General features: G+C 51.4%; 1 protein-coding gene across 1 annotated transcript in view; it reads left to right on the forward strand.

The window, feature by feature from the left end:
• The first annotated feature begins 281 nt into the window (after window positions 1-281).
• The window catches only part of LOC104319502 (aryl hydrocarbon receptor), a 32,291-nt gene continuing 19,261 nt past the window's right edge, over window positions 282-13,311 (forward strand). The window contains exons 1-2 of the mRNA XM_069782197.1: window positions 282-377; window positions 4,568-4,755. Of these exons, the coding sequence (XP_069638298.1) occupies window positions 337-377; window positions 4,568-4,755 (229 nt within the window). The 5' untranslated portion in view covers window positions 282-336. The remainder of the gene's footprint in view (window positions 378-4,567; window positions 4,756-13,311) is intronic.

Here is a 13,311-nt window from a genome sequence, read left to right on the forward strand (position 1 = left end):
TTCCTAGGATTTAGCGGCTCCCTGGGGACGGTGGCCCATGGGCACGGTGTTTCCCAGGATGCGGTGGCCCCTTGGGGACGGTGACCCTCCGGGCACGGCGCTCCCTGCCCACCACGGTGGCTCCCGGGCACGGCGACCCAGGGACCGGGGACCTCGCAGGGCCGGTGCATCGCCGGGGGCCGGTCCGAGGTCCCCGGGGGGGGCGGGGTCCGGGGCGGGGAAGGGACCGGGGCCGCCCCGCCGCCGTCCCCCTTAAACCCCGCCTCCGGGCGGGGCCGCCCCTCCCAGCCCCGCGCCCGGTGCTCGGCGCTGCCGGTGCTCGGCGCTGCCGGCGGGATGTACGCCGGGAGGAAGAGAAAGAAGCCGGTGCCGAAGAGGTGGGTGCAGCGGGGTGGGGGTCGGGCGTGCACCCGGGGCGGGGGGGAGGAGGAAGGGTGCTTCCCCCCGGTAACAGCCGGGGGGCGGCAGGTTGGCAGCCGCTGGGAAGGGGGAGGAGGCTGGGGCAGGTCGGGGGGGACCGGGCGGGGTGGTAGAAAACGGGTCTGCGAGGGTCAGACTGGTTCTGGGGAACTGCGTTAGGCTGCTCTGGTGTGAGCATTGAAGCAGCAAGAGATAGGGAGACAGCATGCTTGGGCTACTCTGTTTTAATTAGGGTTAATTGGAGCTAATGCTTTGTAGGCTCTGGCACGCTGGTGAAAAAATAAAAATCCTGACGATGATTGTGCTGCATCCCCAGTGTTCCTGTGAGGAAGCTCGTTGGAGAGTCTGAGATGCTCAGCTGTCCTCTGGTTTGAGTTGCAAGCTGGCTCACGTTTCAGTGCCTGTGTAAATCGAACGTACAGCAATTACTATTTACCAAAAGATCCCTATTCCTTAATAATTAATTAGCATGCTGCTCAATAGCTGTTGCATAATGCTCCCCTGATGTGTTGCTGGAGTTTCCTGGCTTTGGGACTCCCGTGCCTCCCCCCATACCAGCTCTGAAGTCACATCAGCCTGTTTACCTCAGGTTACCAGGCGTATAGGAAATAAAGGTGTATATATGTATTTCTGGGAGGCAGTGGAACGGGGGGACGGGTGACCTGAACCCAAGTCTGGCATGAAGGAGGGAGCATCAACGTTATAAACCTGTGGTGAGAAAGTGAGCCGGAGCCTCTCTTGGGTGTTTATTAGGGAGTCTTAAAGAAGTGTGGAAATGCGATGGGTAGCTGCTCTGCCTCCAACCTTTCTCCTGCTCACCTCGGAGTGGCGATTCCAGCCCTGTGGTGGGGCTGGCGTGGCCAGACTGAGGGTTTGGGCTGGATTCGTGTGGCTCAGGGTGCGGGAGAAGGTGTCCCTTTGGAGCAGAAGGGACCTTGATCCCTGGTACTGCAGGGCCAGCCTTGGGAACTGGAAAAGATTCTTTTCCTCTGTGACTGGGCAGATCTTGCGGCAGGGTCCTGCTGGGAGAGGTCAGGCAGAGCAGGGCTGGGGGCAGCGGGATGTGCAGCCAGCCGGGTGGGGAGGGAAGGATGGGGTTAGGGAGTTCTCTGGTCCCTTTGCAGCTTGCTCAGGGCTTTTTACTTATTAAAAAAAATAATAAAAATTAGGAGACAATATATCAGCTCAGGCAACCTCAGCTGTTGTTAATAGTTAGTATCACTTGGTACTTGCCAGCTTGCAAAAGTGATAAACTTCCTGCTGGGTTCCCGGTTCAAAGGGCAACTGGGGAAAAACAACACTGCAGCAGTGGCACAGCCTTTGCCCTCCTGGGAGCAGAGCTTTCCCTGCCGCTCTGCTCCAGCCCATCTACATGGGGGTCAGCCACTTTTCTCAGCAACTTCATCGTGAACTTTGTGGCACGGCCATGCTGAGCTTTGCACCTTATCCATTTCATAAGACTGTGCTGCATTAGAACTCCTGCAAACAGAACAGGGACTCAGACCTCTTTAAAAGTGTCTTTTCCTTGCTTGTTGCATAGGTGTTGAGCTGCTTTGTGGAAGTCCAGGTTGTGCCTGGGTAGCAGTGCTCCCTGGGACAGCCTTGCACGGTGCCCAGGACCAGGAAAGACTGCCAGTGCTTAGCCCTGCAGTGTGGATGGAGACAGGCCTAAGGGCAGGGAATTTAAACAGATTTTAAACATCTAGACCAAGTTTCACTGTTTCCATGAGCAGCGGGAAATGTTGTTTCCTGCAGTGCTTGCTTGTGTGGATTCTCTGGTGGCTAATAATGCGGTTGTGCTCAAGTTAATGCCTTTCCCTTGGTAAGTTCATGTGATGGGGGGCTGGCGGTTCTCTTGGCCCTGCCTGCTGGCTTGCATAGAGCTCTTGGGAGCTTCATAACTGCCTGGCAGAGAGCAAACAGAGCTGTTGGCTATGAGCACCTGGAAGCTGTTTCCCTGTGGCATCCGTAAGGATGGAGAACTGTGAAGCCTCTGGCCCTGGGAGTTCCCAGGTGCAGCATTTGCCCACAGAAACAGGCTGCAAAAAGAGCCACTTGGCATCACCAGAGCCACTTGCCTCTTCGTCATCTGTCCTCTCGAGGCTAGCCGTGAAACGCTCTGCGTGCTGCAGCTGTGGACGTGCACAGAGATGTTGAGGTGTCCTCCTTAGCCTCCTTTAGCTTCGCTGCTGACTATCACCACGTGTGTCTCAGGCAGAGTATTTCCAGTGCTTGGCCAGACTATCCAAGAGACCCCATTACACCTCTGCGTTTTACCCACTCCCATACAGAGCAGCACTCCTTGCTCATCTCCAGTCTCATTTTCTCTTCCTTCTGGCTGTTTGTGGGCTAGATTTGGATAGTGAGTGGGCAGAGGACTTTTCTTTAAAGGATATCTGAGGAAACTCAGAATAATTTTCTTTACCTCTCTTTTTTTTTTTTAATTAATCAGAGACAGAGTCAAAGGAAAACCATTTCATTTTTTCCTTCCTGATGAGTGACTGTGACTTCAAAAGTGTTTAAGCCACTGGCTAATGGAGTACATAAAAGCACTGGTGCCAGTGTGTTTTGCCCAGGTTGTATGGACAAGTTTGGTGATGAGTTGTACCCAGCCTCTCTGAGAAGCAGGGTATATCCCTCCTGATGCTTATGTTACAAAAGAGCATGATTGAGCTTTTCTGGAGAAATGCTACAATTTTCCATTCATGCTTAGAAGATCCCTTGGTAGCTCTCTGCAATGAAAATTCAACAGGCACCTCACTGCATTTCATTTAATGCTCATTTCCTCTCTTGTCACACATGCGAGCAGTCCTGCCAGATGAGATTTAAGAGTGCTAGTAGAGGGGAGAGTTTAAATTGCTGCTAAATACTGGCAGATCCTGTTATCCAAAGCTACTTTATGAAGCAAGGATGCCTGCAGAGAGGGAGTTTGTGGTTAGACAAATTACATCAAAACAATAAAAGCTGCATGTTAGGGGATGCAGTGGAACCAAATACAGAGGCAGGGGTCTGAAGGGTTTTTCTTCAAGCTCAAAAATTCAAACCAGCATTAAAAACCAAAGGAGACAAGATGACATCCGAGATTCATTAATGTTATTAACTAACCTCTTACTGCTGTGGCTGAGATTTCAGCTGTAGTGTGTGAAATAACTGCAGCTGATAGAGATGGGTCCCCATGTCAGCTTAAGACAGAGAAGAGCTGCTCTCATGGACCCTACTCCTTCTGCACATGGAGTCCCAGAGCCTAAGTTTGGCATCAGATGTTGTTTTAGGTTGGAAATGCCCATCTGAAAGGATCAGAAATCAGAATATTGGAAGAGAACAAATTTTTTTTAAAATCTGGTTTTTTTTAAAGAGGCTGTTTTCCAAGTGCTGTGCGCTAAGCTACCCTATGTAGTATCTCTTTGTCCAAATCCTGTCATTAACTTTCACATGTACTCCTCTTTGTAATATTCATAATTAAAGCAATGGATTCAGGCTCTGAGCAGTCAGAGGAAACTTAAAAGCAGCTAATTGAAATAAAGTCAAATAAAAAATCTTTTTGGACCTGCCTGCTTTTCATTCTTGCTATTTGTTAGCATGCTTATTGTCAAGGCCTGGCAATCTTCTGAGAAACTCAAGGTAGAGCTTTCTGTGGAGAGGACCTGGTGTGAGCATGTGGCGTGTGGCCAGGGAGAGACCTGCTGTGTGAGAAAGGTATGGGATGAGGAAGAGGAGAAAGGGTGGACATAGCAGACTGTGGGTGGAAGAGTCTAACCAGACCTCCAAGAGATGCTCTGATGGCTTGCAGATCTCTGCCCTCAGTGTCCTTTTTCCCTGCCAGGGCTCAGGGGTGGGAGCAAGGCTGTGGTATCCAGCTGAGCTGTCTCAGCCAGGCTGCACATTAAGGTACCCATCTGAGGATCAACCCACACTCCAGCTGGAGAACATCATCCCTGGGGCTGCACAAGGTGGCTGGTTGGGATGGCCATGTCTCCTCCAGCCATTGCCTTGTGGGCTTGCTGGAGCTTGCTCTCGCTGCCGTGTGGCCTTACCTTGGCCACCTGATGTTCTACTGTTGTTGTGGCTGCACTAAAGTCAACACTGGGTTTGGAAAGAGCCTGTCAGACAGGCCCAGTTTGATTAAACTCTCCTTTGCCTCTTCCAGCCCCAAACCACCACCCCCTGAGGGTGTGAAGTCCAACCCATCCAAGCGGCATCGAGACCGGCTCAACCAGGAGCTGAACAAGCTGACTGGCTTGCTGCCCTTCCCTGAAGATGTGCGCACCAGGCTTGATAAACTCTCCATCCTCCGACTGGCTGTCGGATACCTGAAGGTGAAGAGCTACTTGATGGGTGAGTATCCATGTTGTGAGGGGTGAAAAACCCCCTGGGGTCAATTCCCACTGCACAGCTTTTATCCCACCCCAAGCCATATTTGCTTTGGGATGGAAAGTTGTGTCTCCTGAAGGCAGGATGATGATGAGCTGTGGTATCAGAACCTTGTATATTAATACATCACTGTCGCACCTTTAGTTGAGATATTGGCCTGAAATTGCCCTGGAAAACTGGGGAGGAAAGAGCTGTGTCTCCAGAAAGGTGGAGCAGTTGGCAATGGTTGCTGGGAGTTGCTATGCTCATGGAACATCCACCCCTCAGGTCTTCTTTTGCTGCCATGACACACATTTCATCCATGTCCCCTGTGGAAGGAATCGCCTTCATTTTTGGATGCTGCACACCCAAATCTAATCCTCTTCAGTCAGTTACGGGGGCTTGGTGTCTCACAAAAGCAACATCCTTGGGAAAGTGAGACCACCTAGTTTGGTCTTGGAAACTGAGGTGCAGGGGTGGAGAGCAGGCAGGCAATTGATTTGGGAGAGGCTGGGAGGGTGTTGGGAGCAGAGGACCCTGGCCCCATCCCTTTCGGAGGGGGTGTCTGGCAGAGAAATGGCACTGTGGGTGGAGGGGAGCAGCTTGGGTGCCTGCCCAGCAGACGAGACCTCCTGCAAAGTTTCTCCATCTACTTCTCATTAGCAGCAGTACCACCCCTCCTTTATGTCCAAAACCCCTCCTGTGTCCCACTCCTACTGGCCCACGGTGAAGAAGGGAGCAATAGGTAAAACAGTATGTCTTGCTAACAGCAACATTTCCCTCATCTAACTGGAACTGTGGTTTATAATTATATTAAATTGAAAATCCCCAGTATCTGTGGGCTGCTGTCTCCGCTGGGCAGGCGGAGTGGCATGGCAGTAGGAGGTGTTGCACAGGGCTTGTTGAGGCTGGCTGGTTAAACAAGGCTGCTCCTAAGGCCCTTGTTCGGTTTGGCATCCCATCAGCTCATTTTTCTCCCCTTTCTTCCTTGGGCGGGGGGTGGTGTCTCAGACTGCTGCGCTTGCCACCCTGGCGTGCTGGGCTCAGCTGTGGTGGGTCTATTATACTTCTCTAATGAGCACTTCTATAAGATTGAGGGTGATGTCTCATACCCAGAGACCCCAGTTAATTTTTGCGGGATGAAGGGTTGAGCCGATATGCCTGGAAAACCAATCTCCTCGCGTTTGCCTCTCTGCAGCCCCGCTGCTGTGGAAACCCTGGTACAGGGCAGCAACCGCAGCAGGATAGCAATTGTGGCTCGACATCACTGCTATTTTGCTTCTTTTCTTGGCACCAGGGGCTTTTGGGGTGTGTTTTTCCCCCAAGTGCTTGTAGGTCCTTCTTCCTGCTCACAGGTCACAGCAGCGATTGCCCTCTGGATTTTCAGTTGATGTATCTGAGATAGTTACTGCTGGTGAAAACACTTGTGCTGGGGCTCCAGGGTTTTTCTGCAGACCTTGGGTTTGAGAAGCTGGGATACCTTGTACACATTACACATCACCTGACGTGGTGCTGCCTTTATGAGCAAGAAAATTACTGCAAAGAGGAGGCCAGCCAAGCTACCCTGGGTGCACAGACCTGCTGGCCACCCTCTCACCCCAGCCATAGCCCAGAGAAGTTTTGTGCTGATGTGCTTGTGCCATACTGTGCTGAGGAGCCTCTTCCAGGCCCAGGAGTTGTGGATGGTTCGGCTCCTATTCCTGAAGCTGTAGCTCACATGTGGGGCTGCAAAGGTGAGATCTCTCCAGCATAGCTGGTTTCTCAGGTGGGAACCAGAGCAGCTCCCTCCTGCTCCTCCAACTCCCATCCCTGGGACAGTGTTGGAGCATCACAACAGTGTGTTGCCTCTGCAAAGGACTCGAGGGTCACTGGCAGACCATCCAGTGTGGCTGTGAGTGTGGTGGACACTCGTCCTTCCCCTGGAGATGCTGATTGTTTGGCTCCAGGTGCTGGCGTGACCTCTCTTGTGGTGTTAGCGGTTCCCTGAGCACCTCTGGCACATCTTTGGAGTTGTCAGCTGCTGAAGGCTGTGCTGAGCCTGTGCCAGTACTGGCTGACTGTTGCTGGGTCAGAAAGGCTGTGACCCAGGAGGTCCTTCCTGGGAGCAGGACTCCAAAGGACATGGTGGGGGTGTGAAGAGGCACCTTGCCGTGGAGGGAAAATGTCTTGTGCTGGCTGGCTGCATTTGCACAAGAGGGGTGATTGCTGCATGCACAGCGTTGGAAATGCTTTGGATGGTGCTGGGCTCCTCAAAGGCACGGTTGGACTGAGAGTGAGCCTTGCTGAGTGTCTCTTCCTCTATTTTCTGCTTTTTGGCAGGAAAACCTGGGAAATGGAATTTCCTCCCTGCCTGTCTATGATATGCAGGATGGGTAGCTGGGAAGTAAGGCAGCCTAATGCAGTGATGGCAAGATGTGATGTTTTAGGGATGCAGCAGGTCCTTCTGTCCAAGGCAGTGCTGGCATAGCATTAACCTGCACTGCATTCTTCACTGACATTCAAAAAAAGGCAGCAGTCAGCCCTCCTTACTGATACAGCTGAGCTCTGCAGCACCCAGCATGTGTCTGGGCTAAGAGGGAAAAAGGGGGTGCAGACCCTGGATGGGGGGGTAGTCACCACACATCCGTGAGTCATCAGGCTCCCCTGCCTGCCAGCAGGACACAAACTGCAGGCTGCAAGGCAAATAAAGCCTGAAAGGCTGCCAGGGATTGCTTTCATAACCTGCTTACAAAAGCAGTTGCTTAAATGCTGAGGAGCAGTGCTGGAGGGCTGGGGTGACTCTTGCAGCTGGGAGAGGCATGGACTGGTGTGTGTGCATGGCATGACATGGAGGGCAGTCAGATTGTATGGACAGGGACACATTTCATCTCCAGTGCCTTCGGTTCAATGGAACGGGTGGTGGACCCTGGTGAAGGCAGGGCATGTGGAGGGCAGGAAGCCATCAGCACCTTTTTATACTTAAAGGCTCCTTATCGCATCTTCTCCCCTCCAGACTGACCAAACTTGGCTCCCTTAGCTTTTGCACCATGTCAGGTTTGTAACCTGTCCCTCGGGGGCTCCCCCGGGGCCCTCTGCAGCTGGGGATGCTGGTCCCCAGGAGGAGACTCCTGTGCCAAGCTCTCCAGCTGGGACCCCTACCTCTGAGCAGCAGCGGTTCCCACTGGATGGGCTCACCATGTGCTTCCCAGCGTGAGAGCTGCTTTGGAAAAGCAATCATCACTGCATGCATTCATGTTTGGTGGCAGCCTTGTCCCCTCCTTGGAGACCCATTCTGCCAGGCCAATTATTCCCATTTGGCCACTATGCCTTTGATTTCCATCCCCTCCTTGCTTTGCCCATGTCTGCCCTGAAGTTCATCTTGTTTGACTTCAGATCATCCCACCGATTCATCAAGGTCGACCTTGGTTTGAGTCCTGCCTTGATGAAGACCAGTGTCATCTGCAAGTCATGGCAACTTGCTCATGGTGTATCATGTCAGGCATTTCACGGGGAGACAGTGTAAGCCCTTGTGCTGTGCTTTCCCATTCAGTTTTGCTGTCGTCTGCTTTCTGCTTCGTGCAGGCTCCTCTCTTGCAGCAGGAGAGTGTGGTATTGCCTGGTGAGCATCCCCGTCCTCTGCTGCCTCGACCTGTCTCCATCAGCAGCCCAAGCCCATTGCCTTTTCTCCAGGCAGCTTTAATTGGTGCCATACTGATAAAGAGTTCCTCTTTTCAAGCATTTCTGTCAAGTCTGGGCATTTGCCCTTTCTCCTAGGCAAAGGGTTAATAGAGTCTATGAGGAACCAAACTACATGGTTATAACCAGCCTGGGAGGGAGGTGGATGCCAGCGGGTGACCCTGGACATATGCCTGCCTGGGCTGTGTCACAGGTTAAAAGTAAAGATCCCACGTACTGCTAGAGATGGTTCTTGCAAGAAACACAGCATGTGCCAAAAAGCCCACCGGAGGCTCTGCCTCCTCTTGGTTTCATGTCTTTGGAGCAGATATTCAAGTCTTTGGGGCAGGAGATAGACCAATTGTTGTGAAAGGCAGAAGGAATTAGCTGCTGCCCACCATTTGGTGTCCTTCTGCTCTCCCCCCCTGCTTTAAGTTTCCCATCGAGCATGATGCATGGTGGTGCTTCTGGGAGTAGAGACGAACCAAACTGGGTTTGGCTTTTTGTTGCTGGTGGTGGGTTTCTTGGCTTTTTTAATTTTCATTTCAAATGTTTGGAGAAAGACTGGTAAGAGACAAGAGGGACGATGCTTCTTCTGAACAATCCTCTGGTCCTCCCTGCCATATCAGCATTGGCAGGTATTTCCTCCTGCTGTGGCTTTTGCTGGTTTGGAAACTAACTCAGTAAGACCCTGTAGAGGTGACAGGTCTTCTGCTGGTTTCTTCTTGGGGGCGGTGGAAGGATCCACACACCTTCCTTTCCAGAGGTCCTGTCCTGAAGAGCATGCAACACCTGCTTGAGTTATCAGGGAAACTTCACTTGCATTTTTGCTGGCCAGGCTTTGTGCTGGTGTCCAGAAGCTTGTTTTGGCCATGTCAGTTCGCGTGCAGGCTGAGCTTATCCAACTGCAGCCCTTGGCTAGAGCTGCTGGTTTATCCCTTTTTGGTCTCTTGAGGCAGGCAGACTTGCTGCCTGGCCACCTGAAGCAGGAAAACCAGCATACAGCCTTCCCTGACAGCTTCAGAGACCTGTGTAGGTCCAGCATGGAGGTTTTGCTGATAACTTCCTGGGAGCTTCAGGTTTTCCTGGAGCCCTCTGCTCTGACACCAGCAGACAGGGCTGCAGTAACCAGCAGGCTCGTAAAAATGCATGTGGCACCTGTGACGCTGGCCCAGGTCAACATAAGTCATCTGCCACACAGATGCCATGAACAAGCAGCGGCTGGTGGAGAAAGATCTGTTTTAGAAATGTTTTATAAGACCTCCTCTAAGCAGGACAGAAATGGTATCAACTTCTGTGGATAGACTGAAAGCTCAGCAAGGATGGTTAGTGTTCTCTGACAAGCTCTACAGCTTTTCTGATCTTCTTCTGATCTTGTGCTATTTGGGGGGTTGACGCTCTTCATGGAAAAAATGACCAATTCCTGGTGTTTCCACCAGTTTGCATCTTAGACTGAGCATGGCCCTCACTTTGAGGGAATGAGCCCAGCTCGTATTTTGCATGTTGGATTTAGAGCTGGGTTTGCACAGATTTTTGTGCCTCCTATAAATGTTTGCACGGTGACTTTTGTAAGGTTGCTTTATCTGAGGGACAAAGCAAACAGGATTCATGATGGATTCATGTTAAAAGCTTGGTGACCTAAATGTGAGTTTTGCAGCACCATGCAACTGGATCTGTTATCATGCAACTGGATCTGTTATCCTTCTGGAAACCATGCTCTGGGCTGGCTGTGTTGTGGCCTCTAAATCTGTCCTTCTGCGAGCTTGGTTTATATCCAGTGTCCAAACTCTGCTTTCAGAAAGGCAATTGCAAGTGGGCTCAGGGTGATGTCCTGAGGCTCCTCGTTTTCTTGTGCTACATGCTCCCTCCAGCTGTAGAACAGCTTTCCTGTGTTGTCTGCAACTTTTCTGGCTGCTTACACAAGGAGAAATGTGAGAGTTTCCAGCCTTCTCCATCTTCTCTGGTATTTCTGATACATGGCTACTATGTGCCTCTGGCTTGGGAACAGATCTATTTAATGGGGTTTAGGAAGTCAGGCATTGGGGTCTGGGCCAGTGTCCTGAGTGGGACAGAGTGGAAGGCAACCCATAGTGAGTTTGGATGTTGGTAACAGTACCTGCTTACATGGTGGATACCAGAGAAAGGGACTTGTCCCATGTCATCTGGGTGGGATCAGACCCAGGTCATCTGGGGCCCATGCTGGAGGTCAGTCTGGTTGGCTGCCCTGGCTAGTGGGCTGGCACTGAGCAGGGTGTGCATTGGCCAGGGTACCCTTTCCTGCTAGTGTTTGCCCAGCCCCATCAACAAACTCAAAGCAGAAAAGAAATGGATGTCCAAACTCTCTGGGGAACTGGCTCCCAAAGCTTGGGCTTTCTTGTGCTTGCCTGATGTGAAACTCCAGTGTCCCCTCCTGGATATCCCTGTGATACTCCTCCATAACGCTGCTTTTAGCTCACCATCACCTTCCCTGGGGTGTGAGAAAGAGCTGGTTGGTGGGCACAGCAAGGGGGATGGCCAAGGTGAGGGCCAGCCGCGAGAGCCATGGGTCAGCAGCAGGTACACGGAAGCTTCTGCATTCTTGTCTCTCCCACCCGGGGAGGATCACGGTTATCATGATATATACTTGGTGTCTGCAGTTGGATAAGCAGGCAGCAGGACTGCAGCTGGAGGCTCACGAGGATTTGATATTTGAAAGTCGAAAGAAAGTGCTTTTGGAATTTGAACTTGGTTCTGGAGCATAGGGCTGTTTGGAAACCAGGAGATTCTATTTCAGGCTAATGACTCACTGGATCATCTTTTAAATCTGCATTGCTTTTAAATTTTTTCTCTCTTCTGTCTGTGCTTTAATGAGAAACCAGAAAAACTTGTAGTTTGCTGGAAATGACAAGTTTCAGGCATTGAGAAGAGAGCTCTCAAAGCTCCGTGCATCCATAGGCTCATTTGGGGCATACACACATCTGCTGTAACTTGTTTGTCCCCTGGTGCAAGCGCTGCGGATGTACAGCTCTCTTCTGCCTGGTATCACAGTCTTCCCTGTGCAAATGAAAAAAAAAAAAAAAAAAAAGAAATCGTGGAAATTTGGCATGCGAGTTTGGAGTCAGGTGTTCAGGGAAATCATCTGGATTGGCCATGATTGTCAGCTCCTGAACAACTCCTTCCCCTGGGGTTGGGTGGGACTGGACTTTGAGACTGGTTGCTAAAATCTCAGCACATTTTAGCCAAGCTCTTCTACAGTATGAAAGTTGGCAGGATTGGTCCCCCTGCTCTCCTAGGAGTAGCGTCGGGGTTGCATAAATCACTGCGGGTGAAGCTGAAGGCAGCACTGTCTCGGGTTTGGCATATGGCAGATGTGTGTCTCAAGCCATGGTGGCCCTCAGGTGATGTGTGCCAAGTACCAGCAGGATGGTGGTGGCTATGTCCCCTGGGTCTGACTCTTCCCTGTAGTCAGGAGGAAGAATAGACCCAGAAGTCCAGATTTCCCTCTTCCTTTGCTTTGCAGCATGCACTTCTCACCGTCTTGTGGCTGATGCACACCTAGGGGAACAGCTTGCCCTGTGCAGTTGGCTATACTTCAGGTGGGGACCTGCAGTAGTTGAGCAGTCCTGTGTTCACTCTTCTCCTGAACTAGATGAAGCACCTTCATGCTCCCAGGGTCAGAGCCTGCTTTGAGCATTAGGAAAGTTTCAATCTTACCCAAGGTTATATGGATAAAACATGGCAAGGTGGAGGTTCAAGGGCTTGGTCTCTTCCAAGCTTTGCTCATCAGATCGAGCCTTTGAGTGCTGGTGGATAGCAATGACAACTGTGGTGCATAAAGGCACTTAAAGGTTTTGTCGGTTGTATAAAAAATGGCTGAACCTCACTGCCAGACCTGTACTGAGCTTTTGTCTGCAAACCGATTTGCAGTGGTTGCTACTTGGACCTATGTCTGATGGTCTCCTGATTGCTGATCCCTGTCTCTTTGAGAGTAAGTGCTCCAGGAGAAAAGCTTGTCTCTATGTTCGCAGTGTTGCTGGCTGCTGTGATGCTCTGGGCTCTGTGACGGGAGCTCCACTTGCTGCAAACAGTGAGATCTCATGAAAGCTTGGATGGATTTGTTTAGTGCTGAGTGGTTTGGAAAACCTCCAGCTAGCTGGAGATCTGCGCTGGGCTTCATTTCCTAGGGTTCGCGTAACAAAAGAAGCAGATGCTGGGGGCTGCAGATGTGGCTCTGCCAAGCATGAGAGCAGCAAGAAAATGGGACTTAAAATGCTCTGAGAGGTGGAGAGGATGTGCTTAGGTTATGTGCTGCCATGCCTTCTACCTAGATTAAGGTCACCCAGGTAGTAAGGTCTGCAATAGAGAGAACAGTGGAAAACCCTCTCCTGGTATGAAACCATGCTCTGGAATTTGGCAAAGTTTGAGATGACTAACAGCTCCTAACAAATGGCAAGTAGTGGGGTATCTTCCTGTAACCCACTGGCCCACACCCAGCCCAGTGTCAGCCTGGGACAGGAGATGCCATTTTCCACATGTGTGTTTTTGAGAACGTGTGGTCCACACATGCGTCCTTGTTCTGTTTCATCTCCTGCCAAACCTCCACCAAACACCCAGTCTGGTCTGCTGGCCAAGCATAAGGGAGGGCAGGATAGTGTCCTGCAGGGGCTGTGACCCAACTGATACGTGCCAAGCCTGTCTCCTTTGCAGGCTTCACCCTGCGCCTTGCAAGCACAGCTGGAGACCTAGAGGTATGCCTACAAGGTTATTGGGCATTTTGGCTTGGTGGAGAGCAGGGGTTAAGGCTGCAGGAAGGAGCTGCCCAGGTGGGACCACCTTCAGGGACTGTTCTTCATGCTGATGCACCAGAGGTGTCAGGTCACAGGCTGTGAAGAGTAGTCAGTGTTGCAG

This window comes from Haliaeetus albicilla, chromosome 4, assembly GCF_947461875.1.
Source record: "Haliaeetus albicilla chromosome 4, bHalAlb1.1, whole genome shotgun sequence".
In the NCBI taxonomy this organism is placed as follows: domain Eukaryota; kingdom Metazoa; phylum Chordata; class Aves; order Accipitriformes; family Accipitridae; genus Haliaeetus; species Haliaeetus albicilla.